Raw genomic sequence first — 27,169 nt, forward strand, 5'->3', positions numbered from 1 at the left:
CAAATTTAGTAAAATTTTAATGTAAAAAGACCTGTAAAAAAAAAAGAAAAAGAAAAGATACAATAAAACTTGGTAAAAAGAAAGAAAGAACAGCATTCGCAGATTTTATAAACAAAGACAGAGAAAAAGAATCATTTTTTTAAGATACAAAAAAGGAATAGCTTTAAAATCAGTGAAAATAAAAAGCACACACACACACGCACACACACACACACACACACACACACACACACACACACACACACACACACACACAGAGAAAAAAAGGAAACGCAATCATTGGAACTTTGCAGATGAAAAGGGTACCAAAAGGAAATACAGGAACACATCCAAACCTTATCGACAGAAAGAGCACGACAGGGAAATATGCGTGAACATGGTGGCAGTGAAGAATACTGCAGTGTACTGCATTCAGGGATGACGAAATTAAAATAAAAGAAAGGAATAATATTTACTTTCAAATTCGGCAATGTAAAAAAGAAACAAAAAAGCCCAACCAAACACACACAGAGAAGAGTTATGAAATTGTTTCAAACCCTGCGAAAGCTGAATAAAAGTAATACAGAAATAATTACAACAACAAATAATAATAATAATAATAATAAGAATAAAACGGCAAAAGCTCAACATCCTCAAACTTGGTGAAGTTTCAGTTTCAGTAGCTCAAGGAGGCGTCACTGCGTTCGGACAAATCCATATACGCTACACCACATCTGCCAAGCAGATGCCTGACCAGCAGCGTAACCCAATGCGCTTAGTCAGGCCTTGAGGTGAAAGGAAAGAGAAATGAAAAAGAATGCATTCACGTTTTGAAATAGTTCAAACCCGGTGAACAAAACCAAACCAAACAAAAAACAGCGGAAAAAAATAACACATACAATTTGGTGAAAGAAAGGAACGCGTGTTAATCAATGTCACATCAAAGAACGCAAAATAGTGTTACGGTGGAGGACAGGAAAAAGTACTGAAGAGCATTCAAAGGCATTGTATGGAAAGATAGGATTAGACCTTTCAAAACTGACGAAGAAGGATTTAAGATAAAATAATCATCAAAAAATTAAACATTAAAGATTTAAAACATAAGAGAAGAACAGATTCAAACTTGGTGAATGGAAAGCTCCATAGTTAAAGAAAAACAAAACCCAAACTGAAGTGGAAAAAGAGGTTGGTGGGGGTGAAGGGGGGGGAGGGGGGGGGAATTCATTCAAACGTGGTAAACAGTAATTATGCAGAAGTGATTTTCTTTCAGTCCTGGTGAATGTACGAATGGTACAGGAAGGAAAAGTTCTGATGACAAAAACCTGCACGATGACGCTGTCCGGACGAACTCTGTTGCACGTGCACTCTACCCAACCATTTCGCTGCGGGTTGGTTGTTCTCTGCTGCTCACTCCTGGGTACGTTGACGTGTGGGAGGGGAGACATTGAAAAACTTTAACCATTTCACCGCCAGTCAGTTTAGAGTACAAAATTATCTTGTGGTATAAACACAGAAAAGACAGTGGCAAAGAACAGCTGGGGATTCCCCCTGCGATGTGTAGAAAACATGGCTTATCCTACCACCGATCATTAAGAGCAGTAGGTTCATGGATAACAGACCAATGAATGGTCACCTTTCAGTGACATGGGTCCTCTACCACACCTGTGCATAAATGCGAGCTTGGCAGTGAAAGGGTTAAGGTGTTTTGCTTATGCTGTTGTTGTTGTTAATATCATGTTGTTGCTGCTGCTGATGTTGTTGTTTGTATTGTTGTTGCTGCTGATGTTGCTGTTAATATTGTTGTTGCTGGTGATGCTGTTGTTGTTGTTGTTGTTGTTTACATTGCTGTTGTTCCTGCTGTTGCTGATGTTGCTGTTAATATTGTTGTTGTTGCTGATGTTGCTGTTAATATTGTTGTTGTCGTTGTTGCTGCTGATGTTGCTGTTAATATTGTTGTTGCTGGTGATGCTGTTGTTGTTGTTGTTTACATTGCTGTTGTTCCTGCTGCTGCTGATGTTGTTGATATTGTTGTTGTTGCTGATGTTGCTGTTAATATTGTTGTTGTTGCTGATGTTGCTGTTAATATTGTTGTTGTCGTTGTTGCTGCTGATGTTGCTGTTAATATTGTTGTTGTCTTTGCTGCTGCTTATGTTGTTGTTAACATTGTTGTTGGTGGTGATGTTGTTGTTGTTTACATTGTTGTTGATGATGATGTTGTTGTCAATATTATGTGTGTGTGAGGGTGGGGGGGGTAACATCACACACAGGCAACAACAGACGCTGGCGCTGGAAGCGGAGGGGTGGGGGTGGGGGGCGGGAGGAGGGAGAGAGGATAATACAACAGGGCATACAATAGGCAGCGGGGAGACAGACAGACAGAGAGAGAGAGAGGAGAGAGAGAGAGATGTGTGGGGCAGGAAGGACAGAAAGGGAAAGGAGAGGAATCGAAACGAAACGAAACGATATTTCATTGAACCGGCATACTGAGATGAACAAATGCTAATGTTTGATTGTTATTGTTGTTGTTGTGTTTGTTTTGTTTTTGTTTTTGTTTTTTTAGTGTGGGTTTTTTTCACCTTAGGGGTATACAAGAAAAAAACCGGATTGGGATGTAAGGAGAACATCAACGTAAACACATTTATACACAACTATTAACAAACAAACAAACAAACAAAAATAATAATAACACAACAAAACAACAAAAACAACAAACAAAAAAAAAACCCGAAAAATTGAACGACTCAAGAACACATCAGAAACAAACAGTAACCTAGCCCTCGCTGATACCGTTGGCGGAATCACAAGGGAGGGCCAGGGAACCACGAAGCTTTTTTCTGGGTTCGCCAACGGCGGTGGGAAGAGAGAGTAAGAGAGAGAGAGAGAGAGAGGGGGAGTAGGGAGGGAGAGGTGTTGTGTTGTGTTGTGTTGTTGTGTTGTGTTGTGTTGTGTTGTGCTGTGTTTTCGTTTACTTTTTGTCACACGCCCACAACGCATCTCACTGAAACAGAACGCTCTGCGTGCGTATTCTGTCTGTCTGTCTGTCTGTTTGTTTGTTTGTCTGTCTCTGTCTGTCTGTCTCCCTTTTCCCTTCTTCCCCCCCCCCCAACCCCCTCTCTCTCTCGCTCTTTATGTGCCTCCACCTTCTCTGTCTCTCAGACACACATCGTATGTGGATGTCATTCCAAGGGGGTAGGTAGTCCTTTATTCTAACATCAGCACCCACGTCTATATCATATCCGTCCTACCCCCACTCATCCCCAACACCTTACCCCTATCCCCCCCTGTTCACTCAAGCAGTCTGGTAGAAAAGAAAAAAAAAGAAAAAAAAAGACCAAATAAATTAGAATTAATAAATAAAATGAAACGAAATAAAAAAAAAAATAAATAATAAAAAAGATCATCACTATGTATGTACACCCTGCAGCGATGTCTTTCACGTGCTCAGCCGAGGAGACAAAAAGCGACGTCACCGGCACCCTCGCTTCCCTGGACACTACCACCACCACCACCACTAATTCTTCGAAGCCCGGCGGTGTCGGTGGCAGCGGCGGAAGCCAAACCCAAACCCACAACAAAACCCGACAGACGTACCTCTTCACCTTCCCGGAAACCTACGAGGCGTCCCCGCGAACCATGAACACCCTCTACAACCAGCAGCTGACCATCTCCACCCCGTCCCCGGGCAACGTCACCTTCCGGGTGACAGCCTTCCGGTGGGGTAGCGGGGACGGCGGCGACGGCGTCAAAATGGAGCTGGGGAAATACGTCATCAACAACAACACCTGGCGCGTGGTCTCGGTGATGTCAGCCAACGCCACGGCCCTCAACTCCACACTGGTGACGGTGAGGGTCACTTCCACGGGCGTGCTGAACGTGTACGCCTTCAGCTTCTTCACCAAGAACGTGGACGCGGACCTCGTGCCGCCCGTGAGCGTCCTGGGCAAGGACTACAGCTTGCTGACCTTGCCCTTCAACGAGGAGACGGTCCTGTCCAGGGCCTTCTTCGTGGCCACGGCTGTTGAGGACGGAACCAACGTCACCGTGTCCAAGGAGGATGCTGAGGAGGAGGTGGATCTGGGTTCTTTCGTCGGAGGTGGGTCAGTTGAGGTGAGTTTTTTGGGGTGGGGGTGGGTGGTGTGTGTGTGGTAGGGGGGTGGGGGTGGGGTTAGGGGGGGATAGGGAGGGCGGGGGGTGGTTCAGTGTGTGTGTGTGTGTGTGTGTGTGTGTGTGTCCTGTGCTGTGCTGTACTGTGCTGGTGCTGTGCTGTGATTCTTTCATTGTGTCATCCGGCGGCGGGTCTGTTGAGGTGAGATTGGGATGGGGGAGGATGTGGTGTGGTGTGGTGTGGTGTGGTGTGTGTGTGTGTGTGTGTGTGTGTGTGTGTGTGTTATGTGTTGTGCTGTGATGATACTGGAATGGAGTAAGGCGGAGTATCAACAGAGCAATTTACCAATCAAAGCTCAAAGCGCCCGAACAAACAAGAAACAAAAATCGTCCATTAGTTGAATAAGTAAACAAATAGATATCAGCAATGTGCTTCTAATGTAAAACATAATGCTGTCATAAACATCTAGCGCGCGCACACACACACACACACACACTCACGCACAGACGCGCACGCACGCACACACATACGCACGCGCACGCGCACGCACACACACACACACTCACACACACTCACAAAGACACAGACAGAGCAAACCACTACGAATATTTTTTATTCACAAACAGACCAAAATCTCTTTCTTTGAAAGACTGTGTTTTATTGATCTACACTTCCACTGTGGCGTAATATAGTCTTTAATGGATACTTTTTTTCAGGCAGCAAATCCTGATGGGTACTACTACTAACAATAACAATCATAATGGATATTTGTACAGCACTCTGTCCAGAAAAAAAACAACAACCTGCTGCTCTGTGTGCTTTACAAATCACACAATATTCTTCATGACACATTGCACCAACGTTTTTATACACACACCAAAATGTACCTGGTAAACTATACACACACGTAAACACAATGCATATTTATTCACACACAAGCATGCATTCAAGCACACAGGCATGGAAACATATATACATGTATTCATGCATACATACATACATTCAACAATTAGAAGTGTATAGTCTGATATGTTAAAATCATGCAAGTTAAATCAAAATGAAATCAACAAAGTCATGGAAGAGAATAACACATAAACTTTTACACATAATAGGATAATCAGACCAAATGAAAACAATAAACAACCACCAAATGACCGGTAAGATGTGCTTTACAGAAAAAAAAAGTTTATACCAGCTCCAGGTCATAGTGGTCATACCAGCTCCAGGTTATAGTGGTCACACCAGCAGCAGATCATAGTGGACACACCAGCTCCAGGTCATAGCATAGTGGTCACACCAGCTCCAGGTCATGGCATAGTGGTCACACCAGTTCCAGGTCATAGTGGTCACACCAGCTCCAGGTCATGGCATAGTGGTCACACCAGTTCCAGGTCATAGTGGTCACACCAGCTCCAGGTCATGGCATAGTGGTCACACCAGCTCCAGGGCATAGTGTTCACACCAGCTCCAGGTCATGGCATAGTGGTCACACCAACTCCACGTCATGGCATAGTCGCCATACCAACTCCAGGTCATAATGGCCAAACCAACTCCAGGTCATAGCATAGTGGTCACACCAGCTCCAGGTTGTAGTGGTCACACCAGCTCCAGGTCATAGCATAGTGGTCACACCAGCTCCAGGTCATAGCATAGTGGTCACACAGCTCCAGGTCATGGCATAGTGGTCACACCAGTTCCAGGTCACAGTGGTCACACCAGCTCCAGGTCATGGCATAGTCCTCATACCAGTTCCAGGTCATAGCATAGTGGTCACACCATCTCCAGGTCACAGCACAGTGGCCATACCAGCTCCAGGTCATAGTGGTCACACCAGCTCCAAGTCATGGCATAGTGGTCACACCAGCTCCAGGTCATAATGGCCAAACCAGCTCCAGGTCACTGCAAAGTGGTCACACCAGCTCCAGGTCATAGTCGTCACACCAGCTCCAGGTCATAGAGACAGCAGCTCCAGGTCATGGCATAGTGGCCACACCAGCTCCAGGGCATAGTGGCCACACCAGCTCCAGGTCATAACATAGTGGTCACACCAGCTCCAGGTCATAACATAGTGGTCACACCAACTCCAAGGTCATGGCATAATGGTCACACCAGCTCCAGGTCATAGCACAGTGTTCACACCAGCTCCAGGTCATAGCATAGTGGTCACACCAGCTCCAGGGCATAGCATACTGGTCACACCAGCTCCAGGTCATAGTGGTCACACCAGCTTCAGGGCATAGTGGCCACACAAGCTCCAGGTCATAGTAGCCACACAAGCTCCAGGTCACAGCATAGTGGTCACACCAGCTCCAGGTCATGGCATAGCGGTCACACCAGCTCCAGGTCATAGAGACAGCAGCTACAGGTCATACTCGTCATGCCAGCTGAAGGTCATAGTGGTCACGCCAATTCCAGGTCACAGAGGTCATAGGGGTCACACCAGCTGAAGGCCATAGTGTTCACGCCAGCTACAGGTCATAGTGGTCACACCAGCTCCAGCTACAGGTCATACTCGTCATGCCAGCTGAAGGTCATAGTGGTCACGCCGATTCCAGGTCACAGAGGTCATAGGGGTCACACCAGCTGAAGGCCATAGTGTCCACGCCAGCTACAGGTCATAGTGGTCACACCAGCTCCAGCTACAGGTCATACTCGTCATGCCAGCTCCAGGTTATAGTGATCACGCCAGCGGAAGGTCATAGGGGTCACGCCAGCTGAAGGTCATAGCAATCATACCAGCTCCAAGTCATAGTTCAGTGATCATTCCAGCTCCAGGTTATAGTGACCACAGCGGATAAAGGCCATAGAGGTCATGCCAGCTGAAGGTCATAGTTGCCATAACGACCCATACGGTGGCAGCTTTTCTTTCCGTTGTCCCACTTGACGTCCACGAAACCTTCCGAGTCACACCCGTTGATGGCCCTGATCCTGGAGGGGACAGCGATGACCCGGCCCAGCCCCTTGCCGTCCTGTGCAACATAGTAATATCTGTATGATAGTCACACCTATGTGATAGTCACACCTGTATGATATTCAGTCGTGTCCGACTACGACCATCAGAACAGCAGAGGAAGCAACTGCTGGGTCAACTATCTGGGCTAGAATTTAATCATCGTGGAGAATACCTTGCCCAAGTCACATCCCCACTCTCTCGGCCAAGAGGGTTTTAGGACAGTCGGCGATGGGATGGTTCTCAAAGGCCGACTATAATAATAATAATCATAACAATCATAATAATAATAATAATAATAATAATAATAATAATGAAATGCAGGCTTATATAACGCCGTGCCCCTATCTCAAATGGGGCTCACGGCGCTTTACAATAAGATATACAAATTTAAGACTAAGTGACATAAAATATGTGTAAAAAACAAAATAGAATAAAAATGAAATAGAATAAAATAAATAAATAGAGAGTCTCACATCACATTTGCTAAAATACATATTTCAGACTATCTCACATCACGCTGGCTAAAATCTACTTACTTCAAACTAAGTCGCACACACACACACACACACACACACACACACACACATGTATACACACACACACACACACACACACACACACACACATACATATACGCATACATACCCTCCCCCAACACACACACACACACATTATATGTATATATATGTAAAACCATCACAGGCAATATCATAGTCTCACATCACATTGGCCCAAAATCACAGCAAAATAAAGTTGAAGGGAAGGCTGCAGCACCAAGAGCCAGTGCAATCTTGCCTCCGAGTTTGAGAGTTAAAATCATTCACAAAAGACAAAGCTGTAAATGACTTCCCATTGCAATGGAGAAACCATTGATCATACAGCTCTCACTTTGCTGTTGGTCCAACTGTGAGCTTATGTCAATCTGTGATATAAGCTGAGCGCTGGGCCAGAAACACCACACAGCCTATATTATATATAATGCCAGGATATCCATAAGGGGAGGAAACTGCAGTCATAATTATCAGGCATTCGCTTGGCTCTCTCATCACAGGGAGAATTCAAATGTTGCCGAAATTTCCCTGTCTGTCTGGGCGATCTCTGCAGGGATCACACCCAATAATTCTACCCCTCTATTCTTTGTAGGAAAATGTGTTGTCTGTCTTCTTTATCTACTGTATGTGTAAAACTTCTGGGGTAGATGGAGGTGGAAGGTATCTGCAGAGGGTAAGAGGTTGGGAGAGAGTAGGACTGGGAATGAGGGAGAATAGGGGAGGTGGAATGGGGATGGGAAGAGTAGAATATGGTGGTTAGGCCAGGTGGAGGAGGGGGTTATGTTAGGACAGGGAATGATGGGGAAGAGTAGGACAGACAGGCAGGTGTTAGGTTGGGGAGGGGGTATGGTGGGGTATAATAAGGTGTATTGTGGAGGGTATGAAGAGGCCTGCCCGTGTGGTTTAGCCTCTAAGCCCGGCGGAACTGCTTTAACTGACAGGAGAAGGGACGAAAGGCGGGCCTCTGGGGCCTCAAAACCAGTTGCTTCGAGCAGATGGAGCTCGTCAGCCTGGGAAGGCAGTCCATCTAGGGGAAGGAAACCCTGACTCCAAACCTCCGCTGCCTTGCGGCATACCCGGTCACGGGAAAGGCTTTGGGAGTACACACGAGGAAAAATCCGGAGTTAGGAGCCCCTAAGGCAGTTGGACGTTGCACTGACTTTCTCCCGGCAGCTCCTGCAGCCAAGCTGGTGCTGAATGTATCGCTCTGCGTTCCTTCGGACTACATCGGTGAGGCCGAGAGGGGGATTCTGAAGACTGGGCAACCCAGGATCTCCATAAACTTCGCCCAGGCTCACGCCCTGGAGAGGTCACTTCAGTGCCGCTGTCCCCAGCGACAGAAACAACACGGGCGGCAACAGTTAGAGTTATAAGCTATGACCGATTAGCGTAGGTCCAGGCGCTACGGGCTGCCTCCGACAGTGGGAGGGACCATCATAGTCATACTGGTCAGCTACCACCCGCTCCAAGCTGGGCAGCCCCCAGCCAATAAGGTGCTGACCCGCCACAGTCTGCCTGCTTCAATGGGTGCTTGGAGCGACAAGCAGACTGTAACTCCGCACAGGCAAAAACAGAAACAAAATGGACAATGTGTCCTGGCCTCTCAAATGACCTGCAACAAGTCGATGATTCCAGGAAAACAGCCATAATTGATCTTGAGCTCACAAGGCTCAACACCGACATTGCCGCACTACAGGAAACAAGGCTTCCCTTAAGCGGCAGCCTCAGGGAACACAACTACACGTTCTTATGGAAGGGCAAGGAACTTGAAGAGCCAAGCCTGCATGGCGTTGGATTCGCCAAGAGGAACTCTTTACTGTCCTCTGTGGAACCACCATACAGTGGCACAGCCCGCCCTCCTTGCCCTCCACCTGTCAACCTCCTCTGGCCCAGTGAACCTCCTGAGCATCTATGCTCCCACACTCTGTTCTTCTGCAGAGACCAAGGACCAGTTCTACGAGGAGCTTGATACCACCATCCGAGACATCCCTGCCACAGAACAGCTGTACCTTCTCGGTGACTTCAATGCCCGAGTGGGTTCTGACCACGACTCCTGGCCCAGCTGCATTGGCCACTTCGGTATTGGCAAACTGAATGAGAACGGGCAGAAGCTCCTAGAGTTTTGCTCCTACCACAACCTCTGCATAACTAACACATTATTCTCTACCAAGCCACACCATCGAACTTCCTGGTGACAACCCAGATCCCGCCACTGGCACCAGCTGGACCTCATCATCACTCGAAGGCCCTCGCTGAACTGCGTACTCACCACACGTAGTTTTCACAGTGCTGACTGCGACACTGACCACTCCCTGGTTAGCTGCAAAGTGCGCTTCCAACCAAAACGGATTCACCGCTCAAAGCAGAAGGGTCGGCCTCGCATCAACACTACCAGAATAGCAATCCCAGACTTGTGCGACTGCTTCGCCAACTCCATCGAGGATGCCCTCAAAGACTGCCCTGCCGGTAATGCTGAGGAGAGGTGGAATCATATCCGTGAAGCCATCTACAACTCAGCCACGGATACCTTCAGCAAAAGACAGAGGCAAAATCCAGATTGGTTCGAAGCCAGCATTGCTGTTCTGCATTCAAGAAGGCCAGAAACGACACCAAACGGATCGCCAGACGCTGCGCCAGCGACTGCTGTCTGAACATCTGTCAGAACATCTAACTTTCCGCTGACTGTGGCAACATCCATGGCATGTACGATGGTATGAAAAAAGCCTTCTGCCCATGCGTAAACAAGATCGCGCCAATGAAGTCAGCTTCCGGCTACATGATAACAGACTGGAGCAAGCAGGTAGAGAGATGGGCGGAACACTACCAGGAGCTCTAATCAAGAGAAAACATTGTCGCAGACGCAGCAGTGGAGAGTACCGCCAACCTCCCTGTCATGGAAGAACTCGACATCCCGCCCTCTGAAGAGGAACTCGGCAAGGCCATCGACTCCCTCGCCTGTGGCAAAGCTCCAGGAAAAGATGGAATCCCGCCTGAAGTCATCAAGGCTGGAAAAAAGACCGTGCTACTCCACCACCTGCACCAGTTGCTACTGCAGTGCTGGGAAGAAGGGACTGTGCCCCAGGAGATACGTAACGGCGACATCATCACTCTGTACAAGAACAAGGGTGATCGCAGCGATTGCAACTACCGTGGAATCTCCCTCCTCAGTATCGTTGGGAAAACTTTTGCCCGTGTAGTCCTGAGCAGACTGCGGTTACTTGCTTAACGCGTATACCCTGAGGCACAGTGCGGATTCAGAGCTGGAAGATCAACAATCAACATGGTCTTCTCCTTGCGACGGCTGCAGGAGAAATGCCGGGAGCAGAGACGGCCACTATACGTCGCATTCATCGACCTCACCAAGGCCTTTGACATGGTCAGCAGAAAAGGCCTTTTCACACTGCTACAGAAGATTGGATGTCTCCCCAAGCTCCTGAGGATGATCACGTCTTTTCATGAAGACATGCAGGGCACCGTTCAGCACGATGGATCTTCATCTGACCCATTCCTGATCAAGAGCGGGGTGAAGCAAGGCTGTGTGCTGGCCCCAACACTCTTCGGTATTTTCTTCTCGCTGCTGCTGTCCTATGCCTTCAGCCAGTCGGAGGACGGATTGTATCTCCACACCAGAAGCGATGGCAGTCTCTTCAACCTGGCCCGCCTTCACGCTAAAACCAAAGTGTATCAGGTTCTCATACGCCAGATGCTTTTCACAGATGATGCAGCTCTGACAACTCACTCTGAGGAGGCACTCCAGCGACTCATCAACCACTTCGCCCAAGCATGCAGAGAGTTTGGCTTGACTATCAGCCTAAAGAAGACAAACATCATGGGCCAGGACGTGAGCAGCACCCCAAGCATCTCCATTGGTGACTTCACACTCGAGGTCGTCGAGGACTTCACTTACCTCAGCTCCACCATCTCCAGTAGCCTCTCCCTGGATGCCGAACTCAACAAGCGGATTGGCAAAGCAGCTACAGCCATGGCCCGCCTGGCAAAGAGGGTTTGGGACAATCCCATGCTGACCATCAACACCAAGATGCAGGTGTACCAAGCCTGTGTGCTCAGCACTCTGCTCTATGGCAGCGAAACATGGATTCTCTACTCTCGCCAAGAACACAGACTCAACTCCTTTCACCTGCGCAACATCAGAAGAGTCTGGGCAACACGTGGCAAGACCGTGTACCAAACAAGAAAATCCTTGATCAGACAGGCATCTCCAGCATGTTTGCACTCCTGACCCTGCGCCGTCTGCGGTGGCTCGGCCACGTCAGGCGAATGGATGACGTGCGAATCCCCAAGGACATCCTTTATGGCAAGCTCGCCACTGGTTCCAGACCTGCAGGAAGACCTGTCCTACACTACAGGGACGTCTGCAAACGAGACATGAGGGCAGGCGACATCGACCCAGCAGGTTGGGAGGTGGTGGCTGAAGACCGTACCAGCTGGAGAAGGACCGTAAAGGCATGTGTCCAGAGGAGCGAGGAGAAGAGAGAACAGCACTGGGAAGAGGGGAGAGAGTGCAGACGGCAGACGGCAGAATCCGTACCCTCTGAGCCAGGCGCGATTTTCACCTGCGGCAACTGCAACAAAGCCTGCTGATCCAGAATCGGACTGTACAGCCACAGCAGGCAGGCGCTGCAACTCAACAACTTGACTGAACTAGGCGCAGAGTTCCATTGTCTCCCAAGACAGACGGACGCCAACAAAATGAAGAGGGGTGGGAGACGACAGGGAAGCAATACGGGCGAGGAGTATAGGACATGGAATGGGCAGGAGGGAAGGAAAAGGGGGAGTAGGCCACGGAAGAAGTAAAAGGGCGGTTGATGTATAGTAAGATGGGTTATTGGAGCGAGTAGCTATGTTCTTGTTTCTTCGTGGATTTCCTGTAGCTCATTGTTGTGTTTCCTACATTTGATTTTACACAGTGTTTAGATTGTCGCCTGGTATTTTGCTGTCTCGTGCATCGTCTTTTGCTCTTTGCATAAAGTGCAAAGACGTAAAATTGAAGACGGCCACACACATGTACAAAGTCTCCCCACCTCCCTCTCACTCTCCCCTCTTGCCCCCCTTCCACCCTCTCACCGCCCCCCCACCCACACACACACACACACACACACACACACTCACACAAGCATGGCATGCACACACAACACACCTGGTTTCCTGCGTTCCAGTCAGGGCCTCGTTTCACCCTGTCACCAGTTCTCAGACCACTGGGGGTGACTGTCTGGGAGGAAGACGACGTCGCTCTGCTGGCACTTGGCAGCGAGGATTCTCCACTACCTGGGGCCACTGGTGTTGCTCTGGCGCCTGGTTCAGCCTCAAGCACGAAGGGCACTCGTCCTGTTTCAAGGGCCGCGGCCTCTGGAGTTACTCCGGTGGTGGCTCCTGCTTCTGGTTTTGATCCCAGCACTACGGGCGCTTGATTTGTTTTAAGGGGCGTGGCCAGTGGCGTTTCCCCAAGGGACGTGGCCACGGTTGCTGCTCTCCTGGCTCTGGCCACTGGTCTGGCTTCAAGTCCTGAGGGTGCTACTCTTGTTCCAGGGGGCATGGCCAGTTGTGCTTCTCCAGGGGGCGTGGCCAGTTGTGCTTCTCCAGGGGGCGTGGCCAGTTGTGTTTCTCCAGGGGGCGTGGCCACTGGTGGTGTTGCCGCTCCACGTGCGACAGATGAGGGTGCGTTTGGTGACGTGGGTTGTTGTACCTGTCGCACCTGTCCTGTTGTTTCACACAAATATGTGCGCGCATGCACACACACACACACACACACACACACACACACACACACACACACACAAGCAATTTTAGAATCGTGTCAGGAATTAGGTACACTGTTGCAATGTCAAGTCACACCATGCATGCACATGCGTAGGATAGGATAGCACACACACACACACACACACACACACACACACACACACATACACACACACCAAGTGTACCGGGGTCACAAGGAATATTGGGGGGGAAAGTACATAACAGGGTACGAACATAAATCGAAAATCATACACAAACACAGACACAGTAGAAATTAGGATACATACAAGTGCATACAAATATAAAAACTTGTGCATACTCACACATGCACGCACTGCACACACACACACACACACACACACACACACACACATGCACGCACGCACACACACACACACACACACACGCACACACACACACACACACACACACACAAACACACACACACGAATAATAACTAATTAAATCACTTGACTTTAGTTCTGTCTTGTCTGCTTGTGATATGATGGGTGTCTCTTACTATTGTTTGAACGAAAAACAGTTAACAACCGACGATTTTGCTGCTTTAAAAAAAACAAAAAAACAAAAACAAAAAAACAGTTGATTCATTATTCAATTATTATTTCTTTATTTCTATAATATATACATATATCTACTCGTTGTCGCTTGTTGCCTTGCTGACCAGAACGGCCACGTCAGGAGTGAAAACACACTGAGTCAGAATGTAGTCAAGACCAAGCCAAGACCATTGAAACACACCGAGTCCCAAAAGAATAAAAATCAAAAATAAAAACGGCGCCAAAACAGCTACCCATTCATGATGATGATGACGATAATAACAATAATGATACAATTACAACAACTACTACTGCAGCTGCTGCTACTTCAACTACTAATGCTACTAATACTAGTGATATTGGTAATAATGATCAAAATAATGACGTATTTACAATGTGCTCTTCCTCGTTAGCTGACGGGTCTAAGAGCACTAACACCCATCATCAGTAAAGGGAAACATGGTTACATCAATGAACAAACACATGGTATTATAATCAAAGCCTTATGATCAAGAGAAACAGTGCATCGCTTTCAGTTCTGAAGATAACATGTCAACAAAAACGAAATCAAAATGCAGCTAGTGAGAAAAAAAAGAAAAAAAAAGGGTGGTGTGGGGGGTGGGGGCTGGGGTAAGAAATATTTACATAAGGGAAAATCATAAGGACATACAAGCAAATAACACAGCAGAATGGACGTTTTATATAGAGAGACTCATCCAACGGTTTACGACCAAACTGCTGAATCACCGGACAGCAGCATTGGAGACTTAGCAAACAGGCATAAAAAACTGGCGCGTGTTGGGGAGAGGAGGGAAAGTAAATACAAACCTACCTCCAGAAGCAGGCGGGTTGAGGACCCCTCACCCCCACCCCAGCCCCTTATGCATTCGCTTTCCATGCCCTGTTATCTATCACAACGCAAACTGTCCTAAAGCCCTCTGGAGAGTGGGGATGTACGTTGGGCAATATACTCTCCATTGTAATCAAACTCTCGCCGATATAGTTGGGACAGCAATGGCCTCCTCTGCTGTTCTGTTGGTCATAGTCGGACACGACTGACAATCATACATGCCCCGTGAAGACGTCAAATGAGGTGACATAATATTTACAAGGAAACAAAACAAAACAAAACAATCCAATCCTACCAATGCCAGCGACAGTGGACTCCAGCTGGGTCAAGGCTCGGGAATCAAAGACGAGCTCAGCTCGGCAGACTCTGCTCTCCTGGGTGATCCGCTGCTTCAGGTCAGTCAGCCGCGGTCTCATCTTGTCCGTCATCTCCAGCAGAGCATCGTCGGGCGCCGACCGGACCCAGCTGCCGACAACGTCGGCGCTGGAGGTGACGGTGGCCTGGACCACGTCCAGCTGCGGGAGGGCCATCTTGTCCTCTTCGGCCTTGACCCTGGCCAGGATCTCGTGGCGACGGGTCTCCACGCCCTTCTGGATATGGTCGAAGACCTCGTTGGTCTTCTGGCGCATGGCTTGGAACTTGCCCGTCAGTGCTTTTTTCTGGAACGAACGTGGTTGGGCTTTACAAATGTTCTCCCCCCTGTTTCATGGAGATTCCAAATCTGATATATGGATATATTGCCATCTCTCTCTCTCTCTCTCTCTCTCTCTCTCTCTCTCTCCAACACAAACACTAGCAGACATTGTGGTTTATGGAAGATGTGTATGATTTTTGTTATTGTTGGCTTCTTTTTATCTTTTTTTTCTTCTCCCCACTACTAATATTCACTTTGCTGTCTTCTTGTTGGGATCATATTATTGAGATCAGAAGTGTCGTATTATATCCTAATGAACAAGAAATCAAAAAAATTAAGGTTGGAAAGGTTTATCAGTTCTGTCCACACCAACGTAGATGAGCCTCTCCACGAATCATACCTAAAAACAAAAGCAACCACCCCGAACCAAAAGAAGACAGGGTATAATATAAAAAGAAATAATCAATCGGGTCAGTACATTCGACATTACCATCACTTCAACATGACATATCCGTACTGATTTGCACGCGGCGAATAATCACTAAACGGATTAGAATTCTGTTGCTAATTAACTGTGAAAAAAGAGGGACACTCGTTTGTTTGTTTGTTTGTTTCATAAGAAAAAGAGGCAAACGGTTTGTTTTGTTGTTGCTCTACTTTTTCTTCTTCTTTCTTGTGCCTTTCTATTTTCCCTTTTCACGAGGGCAGGATGAAAACAAGCCATTTGCGCTTATTTCTTATTTCCCTCAATGAAAAATGGTTCGTTCGTTCTTCTCCTTCTCCTCCTCCTCCGTCTTCTTCTCTTCTCAAACTCACCTCCTCCTCCTCCTTCTTCTTCTTCTTCTTCTTTTCTCCTCCGTCTTCTTCTCCTCCCAAACTAACCCACCTGTCTTCTTCTTCTTCTTTTCATTCTTCTTCGTCTTCTCCTCCTCTTCCTCCAGTCTTCTTTTCCCCAAACCCACTCACCTGTCTTTTCATGACCGTCTCCATCCCCTTCAGTTCTCTGACCTCTGCAGCCAGCTCCCCCCTCCTCTCCTCCGCCGCCTCCCCGACCTCCTTCACCCCGCCACACCCCCAGTGCTCCTTCCTGGCGCACGGCGTGCAGATGAGCTCGCGGTGGGCGGGGCAGTACATATCCGCCATCCGATCCTCGTGCTTCCTGCACCTGGAGCGGCTGATCTCGGCCAGTCTCTCGGGCGTCAGGTCGCTCAGCGCCTCCACCACGTGGTTCTTGAGGGCCGGGATCTTAGTGTGGCCCTGGGCGCAGCTCTCGCACAGCTTCATGAGGCACTGCAGGCAGAAGGAGGAGGCGGCCGAGGAGTTGTTGCTGCATAGCTGGCAGACGTTGCGGCTGCTGAGGATCTTGCCGCCCTCCACCAGCCCCACCATGGTCATGTCCGTGGGCATGGCCTCCACCAGGGACTGAAGGTCGTCGGCATGCTGCTCCTGCTGCTGCTGGTCGTCGTCGTCGTCGTCGGGCGGGAGGAGCAGGGGGTCTGGGCTTTGTGGCAGGATAGGGGCGCGGCAAAGCGGGCAGCCTCCTTTCTGGTCCGTCTTGTGCAGCCAGTCCACGATGCAGTGCAGGCAGACCAGGTGGTTGCAGGGCAGCAGCTTGGGCAGTGTGTACTCCTCGTGACACACGGGGCACTCCGTCCCTTTGGGGGCTGGTGATGGTGGCAGTGCTGCTTCCCCTTGTGGTGGTGGTGGTGGTGATGGTTGTGGCTGTGGTGGCGCGTTCGGCGGCGTGTCTCCCATCGCTGCACACCAAAAACAGACACACAAATGCATGCAAGCACACACACACGCACGCACCCCATCCCCCCTACACACACACACGCACATACTCACATCCACATGCATGTGGGTGTGTACCCTACCCCCCCCCCCCCCCATCCCCCCCAAGCCCGCCTCCCCCCCATACACAATCTCACACACACACATACACTCGTGTATATCATAGTTTCAGTGAATAACTTGAGATCAAACAACGCGCGTTAAAAGATCCCGTAATCCATTTCGGCGTTGGTGAGTTGCAGAAACACGCACATAGCCAGCATTCACACAGCCCACAAAAAGCCATTTATGACTGTTTGTATGGCGAGGAAAAAAACCGTCATGGATGTAAAAGGACACTCGTAAATTATGTGCCTGTACGTAAGACTGTAACCCGCGAATGCAGAACAAAAGTGTTTGTAGAACATTTCTGAAGCATGGTCTTGCATAAGTAGTGGCGTGGAAAGCGCAGTAATATAATGATGGTCAGTCTTGTCCGACCACGACCATCAGAACAGCAGAGGAGGCAACTGCTGTCCTCACTATCTGATTAATTTGATTATAGCGGAGAGTGTCTTGCCCAAGTTACACCCCCACTCTCTGGGCCAAAAGGGTAGTCGGTGTTGGGATGGTGGTCCCCAGAGGCTAACTAGCCCCCAAGACTGCAGCACTAAGAACCAGTGCAGTCTTGCCTCCTAGTTTGAGAGTCACAGTCCTTCACAAAAGACGAAGAAACCATTGACAAAACAGCTCTCACTTTGCTGTTGGCCCAGCTGTATGTTTATGTCAATCTGTGATACAAGCTGAGCGTGGAGCCGAGTTGGGCTAAGTGTTGGTTGACACCTTCGGGTGAAGTAGTATAGGACTGTGGAAAAGGTGTTTGTCGCTGCTCAGAGCCCTGTGTGTGTGTGTGTGTGTGTGTGTGTGTGTGTGTGTGTGTGTGTGTGTGTGTGCGCGCGCGCGCACGCGAGCGTGTGCGCATGTGTGAGTGTGTGGTTTGTGCTTGAGTGCATGTGCGTGCGTGTGTGTGTGTGTTCGCGTGTGTGTGTGTGTGTGAGGTGAAGATGGGGAATCAGTGTACTGTGTGTGTGTGTGTGTGTGCGTGCATGCGCGCTCGCGCGCGTGTGTGTATAATGTGGAGATGGGGAATGATGTGTGTGCATGTGTGAGCGCGCGCGCGTGCACGAGGGTGTTGTGTGTGTGTGTGTGTGTGTGAGAGAGAGAGAGTTGATATGTTGAGACTCGCGTACTTTTCTATGAAGTGTTGGGCCTGTGTAGATGGTTTGTGGCTTTCATGTCTGTAGACAGCAAATTGCTGCATACCTGATGTGTGTGTGTGTGTGTGTGTGTGTGTGTGTGTGTGTTTAGTGTGAGTGTGCATTTCCACGCTTGGGTCGGTGTGTTCAGTTCGCGCGTGTGTGTGCGCACATGATAGGTTGTTACTAAGCGTGTTCCATTTGCTTTCATAGTTTTATATCTGTCTTTTGCCTGCTACTTTTCCCTGCACGATATTCTACTTACCTTTTATTACTGTCAGCATCGTAATTTAATTTATTTAACAACAACAACAGCAACAATAATAATAATAATAACATCATCAACAACCATCAAGGCCTGACTGAGCGTGGTGGGTTATGCTGCTGTTCAGGAATCTGCTTAGCAGATGTGTTGCGTACATTGATTTGTTCGAACAAAGCGACCTATCTGAACGGAGCGGCGCAGCGGTGCGCTGTTATATCTATAAATAGATCCGTGTTTTTCCCTGTCTTTGGGGTTCTGTCAGGGTTACAAACTTATTCGAAAATCAGTGGATCCGCTGTGCAGTTTCGCATACTCTGCCATTCTTACAGGCACCGACACACGCATCAATGAGCAATAGATTAAGTGTCCGTCATTAACGAAACATACAAAGCAAATATCGATTTGATCGTTTCTTACGTACTGCATACCTACATACCAGAAGCGGCCCGCTTACCATGGTCCTGTTAAGTTGCAACCGTGGTGCCAGTACGTATTTAAAAAATATGAGTATATAGTTAAATAAATAAATGAACAAACAATGAACAGACACAGGAGAAATTACCTCGTTCACAACAACATGAAACCGAAAGTAAGGATTTTTTTCTCCCTTCGGCTCTGCTGATAATGCGGCAGATATTAAATAGCAGCATTAATCAGTTTTCATAGGAAATCTTTGTCATGACGAGAACAGGAAGCAGCAAGTTTCTTCGAGTTTACATTCCTTTTTGACTGAATGACTCGAATCAGTCGTTTACATATCCAAGGTAGACAATCCCTTACGCGGCTCAAAACTGAAGTCGTCGTGTCAAACAAGATAACCCACTTTGCGTCCGAGTCGGACATTCTCAGTCAGTCTGTAAATTCGCGGTTCACTGTGAAATATTTTGAGAGCCGATAATGCTTTAAATGTTGCTGCCACTGCAGGTATCATTGTGTGCATCTGACAACTGACTTACCGGAATCGAGGTCAGCTGCGAACACAGACAAAACAACATGGAGGTGATCACACGGAAATATTTGGCGAGTTTCGGTGGGCGACAAAGGTCTAGGTAATAGCCTCGTTTTGGATACAAGCACGACTCGCCCAGTGTGTGTGTGTGTGTGTGTGTGTGTGTGTGTGTGTACGGGAGTGAGAAGGCGGAAGGTTTTGTGAATGTGGAATGAAATAACGATCGTTAAAATCGTTTTGTAAACAATCACGCACTCGACCACGACGTTCAGCCTCTGCCGGTGTGTGTGTGTGTGTATGTGTGTGTGTGTGTGTGTGTGTGTGTGTGTGTGTGTGTACTCTGTGTTTTTGCGGTGCGCGCGCGCACGTGTGTGTGTATGTGTACTCTCTCTCTCCCTCACTGTGTGTGTGTGTGTGTGTGTGTGTGTGTGTACTCTGTGTTTTTGCGGTGCGCGCGCGCACGTGTGTGTGTATGTGTACTCTCTCTCTCTCTCCCTCACTGTGTGTGTGTGTGTGTGTGTGTGTGTGTGTGTGTGCCAGTGTGTGCGCGTATGCGAGTGTATGTGTGTTTGTGTGTGCGTCTGTGTGTGAGTGAGGTGGGGGCTTCATGTTTGTTTGTGTGACATATTTTGATCGTTATTGTAAAGCGATTGTCATTGTAAAGATTGACATGTAAGACAGCGCTACCTTCCGTGGTGATGATGATGGTGACGATGATGATGATAATGTTGATGATTTATATTATTGTGATTATTACTATAGTGATTATTATCGTTTTCACTGAATAGTCCTATTATTATTGTATTTATCAGATTATCGTGATTATTGTGATTATCATCACTGTCATCATCATCATCAACTTAATAATGTCCATTACCATCAGCAGCAGGAGGAGTATCGTTGTCGTTGTGTCAGCTACCATCCATAGCTCTCCTCTAGCGACAGATTCCTGAGAACCAGCCTGGGTCAGGTCACCATCAGTTATTAGTAGTTGTAGTATCATTATCGTCATCATCATCGACATCACCATTTCCATCATCATCAGCATCATCGTCACCATGAGCAGCAGCAGCAGAAGTAGCAGAAGCAGTAGTAGTAGTAGACGTAGTAGTAGTAGTAGTGGCATAATTATAATCGTCATCATTATTAGAATCATCATCATCATTGTGGCAGAATGGATAAGACGTTCTTCTGCCAGTTCAGTGTCCGTGAGGGTCTGGGTTCGAATCCCGCTCTCGCCCTTTCTCTCAAGTTTGACTGGAAAAATCAAACTGAACGTCTAGTCATTCGGATGAGACGATAAACCGTGGTCCCGTGTGTAGCACGCACTTGGCGCACTGAAAATGAACCCACAGCAACACTAAAAAGTCTTGTCCTCTGGTAAAATTATGTAGAGGAAATCCACTTTGATAGGTACACACAAATATACGCGCATACACTCAAGGTTTGACTAAGCACGTAGGGTTATGCTGTTGGGATGGCATCTGCCTTGCAGATGTGGTGTAGCATAAATGGATTTGTCCGAAAGCAGTAACGCCTCTTCGAGAAACTGAAACTGGAACTGAAACATCGTCAGTATCATCATCGTCGTCATCATCGTTATTGCTATCGTTATTTATCATTGCCATCGTATTCGTGATGCCCTTCCCCCTCCCCTCATCCACAGCTGTCCAGCAGCGGCTCACAGCTGACGGCCACCCTTGGCCGAAGGCAGACGCTGAGCGCTCTTCTCAGGACGGACCTGACAGGGGTCAGGGTCAAGGCCGACCGCCCGCTGACCGTCTCGTGCGGGGTCAACCGCAACCGCTTTCGGCGGAGCTGCTGCCTGGACCACATGTGGGCGCATCTACCCGGGATGGGCGCCTGGGGCAGGGAGTACCTCACCTTCCCCACCACGGTGCTTGTCGAGGAGGTGGGGGTAGAGGTGGAGGAGGAGGGGGAGGAGGTGGCGACCCGGGATGACGTGTACTACCTGGCGGCCGCGGAGGATAACACCAGGGTATGTGTGTGTGTGTGTGTATGTGTGTGTGTGTGTGTGTGGGTGGATGGGTGGGTGGATGGAGGGCTTGGGGGTAGGTGTGTGTGTGGGGGGGGAGGTAGGTATAGTGTGTGTGTGTGTGTGTGTGTGTGTAATTGTGTATGTGTGTGTGTGTGTGGGGGGGGGGGGGTAGGAGTAGGGAGAGCTGAATGTGTGGGGGGTAAGAGTGGGTGTGTGTGTGTGTGTGTGTGTGTGTGTGTTGTCGTTGTTGTTGTAGTTGTTGTTGTTGTTTTATTTTGTTGTTTATGGAAGAGAGAGGTGAGTGGGTTGGGGGGGGGGGAGTATGGGGGTCGTGGAAATATAGACAGAGAGAGAGGAACAGAGAGAGAGAGAGAGAGAGAGAGAGCACTCAGAACGCAATACGTTTTTTATTCAAGGATTAAGATTTCAGGCATGGCCCATTCTTCCAAATCTGTCCTTGCTAATCTACATCAGTTACAATAGTACATATATATTTAATGATAAAGGAAAAAAAAAACACACACACACTCACCCCCATAACACACCCCACCACCACCCACCCTACCACCACCCCACCCCACCCCACCTCATCCCAATCCACACACCCCCACCCCTACAACACACACACACACACACACACACACACACACACACACACAAACACCTCAGTACAACCCAACAGGTGCATCTGGACTGCGGAGTCGAACCCCTCCTCACTCTCTCCCCGGCGCTGCGCTGGCACCGCGTGACGATGGACGCGACCACGGGGCCCCACTCTCTCTCCGCCGCCTCCCCCTTCCTGGCCGTCAAGGCCGTGCTGGGCGTGCGCGGCGTCATTGACCCCTGCATGCTGACCTTGACCCCGACCCGGCGCTGGGCCACGACCTTGCTCTTCCCCTTCCCGGACGAGGGCTTATGGGACGAGGAAGGGTACCAGTTCCGTGTGGCCGTCCTGATGGAGGAGTCCCGCTGCCAGGAGCTGAGGGTGAACGGTTTGGTGCCCAGGATCCAGTGGAAGAGGGTAAGTGTGCGTGTGTGTGTGTGTGTGTGTGTGTGTGTGTGTGTGTGTGTGTGTGTGTGTGTGTTGGGATGTAGGGGGCTGGAAGGCGTGCGTGTGTGCGTGCACGCCCGCGTGAGAGAAAGAGAAAGGGACAGACAAACAGACAGACAGACAGAGACTGAGGGTGAATAGTTTGGTGCGCAGTATAGAGTGGAACAGGGTGAGTGCGAGTGTGTGTGTGTGTGTGTGTGTGTCCGTGAGCTTCTAGATGCACAATATCCAGCACTTACCCCTTGAAGAATGCCTCACCGACCCAAGACCGAAGCCCGGAACAACTTGACTTTAAGTGCTTTTGCCAATGCCTGATTGTTTGTTCATTTTCTAGTTGAAAAACCACCGAGGCAACCATGTGTTTTTTTCTGTATTGCCCATGTGTGGCTTGTTCAGGATTAAAGAGGCTATTCCAGTCTTGAATAAAAGCTTATTTGTGTTTGCACATTTCTTCTGTCTTTGCTGCTGTGTGCACATCTCAGCTGATCGGTATAAGGACAGGCCCGGCGCTTCCTTTTTGAGGAAGTGTCTGGGTTTGTTCCAATGTACCTTTTATTTACCGGTGTGCTAGCTAAATCGGTAGCGCAGCGTAAGCAGCACTGACTTGAAGTTGTGTACCTTGTGAATGGAGAGAGTTACCACTCTTTGCTGTTTGTTAATCATTTCATCTCCATGCCTAATTGTTTGTTCAACTCCACTAAGCTTACAGTTGGGCAAACAGTAAAGTGAGAGCTGTATGATGAATGGCTTCTCGATTGCAATGGGAAGTCATTTACAGCTTTGTCTTTTGTGAAAGACTATGACTCAAACTGGAAGGCAACATTGCTCTTAGTGCTGCAGCCTTAGGGGCTAGTTAGCCTTTGGGGACCATCCCAACACCGGCTGTCCTAAAACCCTCTTGGCCGAGAGAGTGGAGGTGTGACTTGGGCAAGACACCCTCCACTATAATCAAATTATAGCCCTTATAGTTGGGACAGCAGTTGCCTCCTCTGATGGTCATTGTCGGACACGACGGAATATCACACCATACAATATCATACTTCAAGGCTATATATCATACGTTACAACAAATCTGCTCGCCTGCACATCTTTGCACAGGTAACGTCACAAGCCAGCAACGACAGCAGCAGTAGCAGCAGTTCCGCCATGGTGACGCTGGTCGGCGGAGAGCTGAATGACGCGGAGTTGACCCGGCTAGGTCGTGACCTGCTCGTGCTGACCTCCGTCACGGGAACAGCGCGCATGGCTGCCTACGTCACCGGGTTTAAGGACTTCCGGGGCATGTGCTTCGCTCTTGGGGGTGACGCCCCAGAGGTGTGTACACGGTGGGGGTATGTGTAGGCAGTAGGAAGTTGGGGGGAGGGTTTTCTTATTTCTAAAGGAAGGTGGGGGGTGGGGGCCAGTTGGATGTATCTTGGGGTCGGGGTAGTGTGTGTGTGTGTGTGTGTGTGTGTGTGTGTGTGTGTGTGTGTGTGTGTGTGTGTGTGAGCGTCAGAGAGGAAGAAAAGGAATCGAGTCTTGAGGTGAGTGGGTAGGTGGGATAGCCGGACGTTGGGGGATGGCTAGGAGTAGGATTGGGTGGAGGGTAAGTTTCAGACAGAGGGAGAGGGAGGGAGAGATTGAGGGAGGGGGAGAGTGAGAGTGAGGGGGGGGAGAGATAGAGAGAAAGAAAGTGAGAAAGGGGGGGTGGGGTAATGATGAGGCGTATTGAGTTAAGCTGATTGTGTTTGGTCATTCCATCAGTAACAGCAAAACACTACAAGAAAGTAAACATAACATTACTCGTGGCACACTGAAAAAAATAGAGGGAAATGACAGAGAAAGTATACGCATATGTACTTGTACATCAGGAAGAAATGGCTGTGGTTGTCTGTCTTGAAAATGTGAGTATTGTTAGACCTTTACTACTGTTTGTGTGGTCAGACATTACAGACCTGTATCACATGATTCATGCATGGGTTGTTGGGGTGGGGGTTGGGGGAGGGGGGCATAACAGACGAGTTCTTTTCCATTTATGAGTGGAAATGATCGACACTTCGCATCCTTTTTGTCACTTTCAGAACAAAGACTGGATTCCAGAAGGAACCCTGAATCGATGTCACGAGGAAACGACAACCACTGACACCGTGACAACACACCCAACCACTGACACCGTGACAACACACCCAACCACTGAGACAACACACCCAACCACTGACACCGTGACAACACACCCAACCACTGACACCGTGACAACACACCCAACCACTGACACCGTGACAACACACCCAACCACTGAGACAACACACCCAACCACTGACACCGTGACAACACACCCAACCACTGACACCGTGACAACACACCCAACCACTGACACCGAACCTGCGACCACTGCAGCCACCACGAGGGCAACCACCCTTGAAGCCAAAGACACCACTGTGACCCAGAGCTCCGTGGAAAGTACCGGCATGTCCACAGCCTCAGCGACAGACACTCCCACCACGGCGGCGGAAGGAGACACCACGGAGAGTCCTGCACTGACCACTCTACAAAGCACCACCGTGGAAACAACAACAACAGCGACAACAACCACGTCAGCGCCGAACACGTTCGCCTCCTCTCCCGAGGCCGCCACGAGGACAGAGACAGAATCCGTCAGAAGCACCACCACCACAGTGACGAACGCAACAGCAGACATGTCTGCTGCAACAGCTCCAACTGAGACGGTCTCAGGATCTAGCAACTCGGCCACCACAAGCATTAGCACTAAAACCTCGGCATCATCATTCTCCTCCTCCTCCTCCTCATCATCATCATCAACGTCCCCGAGCAACAGCGTCCTCAGCACGCCGCAGCTCCCAGTAACGCGGACCCCACAGTGTCACTGCGTGCAGAAGTGTGCCCTGGCGGCGAAGGCTGATCGGGCCACAGTGGCCGCCGAGGTGGTCCGGATCAGAACGGAACTCTTGCTGTCCACCGCCAACCTCAGCTCTCACGTGCGGAGAGTGACGAGCGCCGCGGACAACCGGGTGTCCAGCGTGACCATGGGAGTCCTCAGCATCGTGGTCATCTCCTTCGTCGCCCTCTTCCTCGTCGCTTTCGACGTTCTGCGACTGGTCGTGTGGCTGTGCGGGAAGGGGGAGGAGGTGAAGAAGAAGAAGCAGCAGCAGCAGCAGCAGCAGCAGGCTGGCGGTCGCTGTCAGGATGGGGAATGAAAAAGAAACAAAAAACAACCAGCGCGGGGCGATGCAGTCTGGAATTTTTTTTCTTCTTCTTGTGCAGCTCTCCGAAAGTGACGTTGAGAAGGCAGAGCATGGACGCAGTTTGCTTCCTTCCTTTTCTTCTCCATTCTGTTTCTTGGTATTTATTTATTTATCTATTTATCAATCTGATTGATTGATTGATTTACTTATTAATTTATTTGTACCTTTTATCTTGTTTACCTGATGTTACATTCAGAAACCTCAAATTGAGGCTCGTTTGAAAGGAGTTCTAACAGACATTGTTGCAATTGTGAATTCGCTTTTCAGTAGTGGTACTACACTGCGACCCAGTTAAATCAAGAAGATAACAGAGTGTGTATACACATAGGATAGTCTGTTGACTAGGATATGATATAATCCGAACGAGTATAATTATTTCCAAGTGTGTGTGTGTGTGTGTGTGTGTGTGTGTGTGTGTGTGTGTGTGTGTGTTTGCGTCTGCACGAGCGCTTTTGTGTGTGTGTGTGTGTGTGTGTGTGTGTGTGTGTGTATACTTTAGGACACATATCACATTGTGACGTAAATATTTCTTGTAGATTTTGCGGAGCAGATTTTTGTCTGTTTCCTTCTAAAAATAGCAGTATGTATATCCAGTTTATTACGGTGCGATACCCACAGATTTTCGTGTACTGTACATAGGTGTGAATCATTATGGTTTTCGTGAATGTTAATCTGTACCGAAATATATGTTTAAGATTGGATTCACCATTCTGAATCAAATGTATTGAATACAAATATCGCGCTGAATCGCGCTTTGTCATGTGATTACTTCCCTTGGCATAGAAGCCTACACAACCCAAGGTACAGGGTTTTTTTTGTTTTGTTTTTTTTTGGGGTTTTTTTTTTTTTTTTTTGCCTATGTGCTGATTCTACGATAAAAATTATCATACGTGTTATTCCTGCTGTAAAATAAGTAAGTAAGTAAATAAATAAATAAATAATAATAATAATAATAAACTACACACACAGAGCGGCGTACACCATGACTTACAACTGTGAGCTACCTGACACAAAGTGACAATAAATTATGTCGGAGAACTGATTTTGTCTGCTGTCTGTGTGTGTGTGTGTGTGTGTGTGTGTGTGTGTGTGTGTGTGTGTGACTGACGAGCACACAGAATGATTAAGTTGCCGAATAGAAGTCAAAGCGCGTGACCCATGGATGAGATTGGACAACTCTTTTTGTCACAACAGATTTCTGTGTGAAATTTGGGCTGCTTTCCCCACATTTAGAGCGCCACAATTTTT

The 27,169-nt window shown here is 48.6% G+C and overlaps 2 protein-coding genes across 4 annotated transcripts in view; one reads left to right on the plus strand and one right to left on the minus strand.

Annotated features, from left to right (window-relative positions):
• The window catches only part of LOC143280291 (uncharacterized), a 41,975-nt gene extending 15,219 nt beyond the window's left edge, over positions 1-26,756 (plus strand). For 2 of the 3 annotated variants that reach the window (XM_076584924.1, XM_076584936.1), the window contains exons 2-7: positions 1,250-1,396; positions 3,404-4,086; positions 21,296-21,628; positions 22,311-22,649; positions 23,778-23,993; positions 24,740-26,756. In XM_076584924.1, the coding sequence (XP_076441039.1) occupies positions 1,267-1,396; positions 3,404-4,086; positions 21,296-21,628; positions 22,311-22,649; positions 23,778-23,993; positions 24,740-25,873 (2,835 nt within the window). In that variant the 5' untranslated portion in view covers positions 1,250-1,266 and the 3' untranslated portion in view covers positions 25,874-26,756. Of the gene's footprint in view, positions 1-1,216; positions 1,397-3,403; positions 4,087-21,295; positions 21,629-22,310; positions 22,650-23,777; positions 23,994-24,739 lie in introns of those variants that run through there. The other variant, XM_076584928.1, reaches the window with a different exon arrangement.
• LOC143280282 (uncharacterized) lies at positions 4,679-19,717 on the minus strand. Its single transcript, XM_076584915.1, has 5 exons — positions 19,637-19,717; positions 16,353-17,143; positions 15,048-15,411; positions 12,747-13,306; positions 4,679-7,053 (listed from the first exon to the last, which is right to left on the minus strand). The coding sequence occupies exons 2-5, from the start codon at positions 17,139-17,141 to the stop codon at positions 6,895-6,897; spliced, it is 1,872 nt and encodes a 623-aa protein (XP_076441030.1). The 5' UTR covers positions 17,142-17,143; positions 19,637-19,717; the 3' UTR covers positions 4,679-6,894.
• Positions 26,757-27,169: the final 413 nt, after the last annotated feature.

Source organism: Babylonia areolata, chromosome 1, assembly GCF_041734735.1.
Source record: "Babylonia areolata isolate BAREFJ2019XMU chromosome 1, ASM4173473v1, whole genome shotgun sequence".
NCBI lineage: Eukaryota > Metazoa > Mollusca > Gastropoda > Neogastropoda > Buccinidae > Babylonia > Babylonia areolata.

Bases quoted from the DNA above. Each gene is read 5' to 3' on its own strand.
- LOC143280282 (XM_076584915.1), bottom strand. From the start codon at position 17,141: ATGGGAGACACGCCGCCGAACGCGCCACCACAGCCACAACCATCACCA. The intron at 15,412-16,352 runs GTGAGTGGGTTT...CGTTCGTTCCAG, and splicing joins AGACGGTCATGAAAAGACAG to AAAAAAGCACTGACGGGCAA. The intron at 13,307-15,047 runs GTAGGATTGGAT...GTGAAACAACAG, and splicing joins GTCCACTGTCGCTGGCATTG to GACAGGTGCGACAGGTACAA.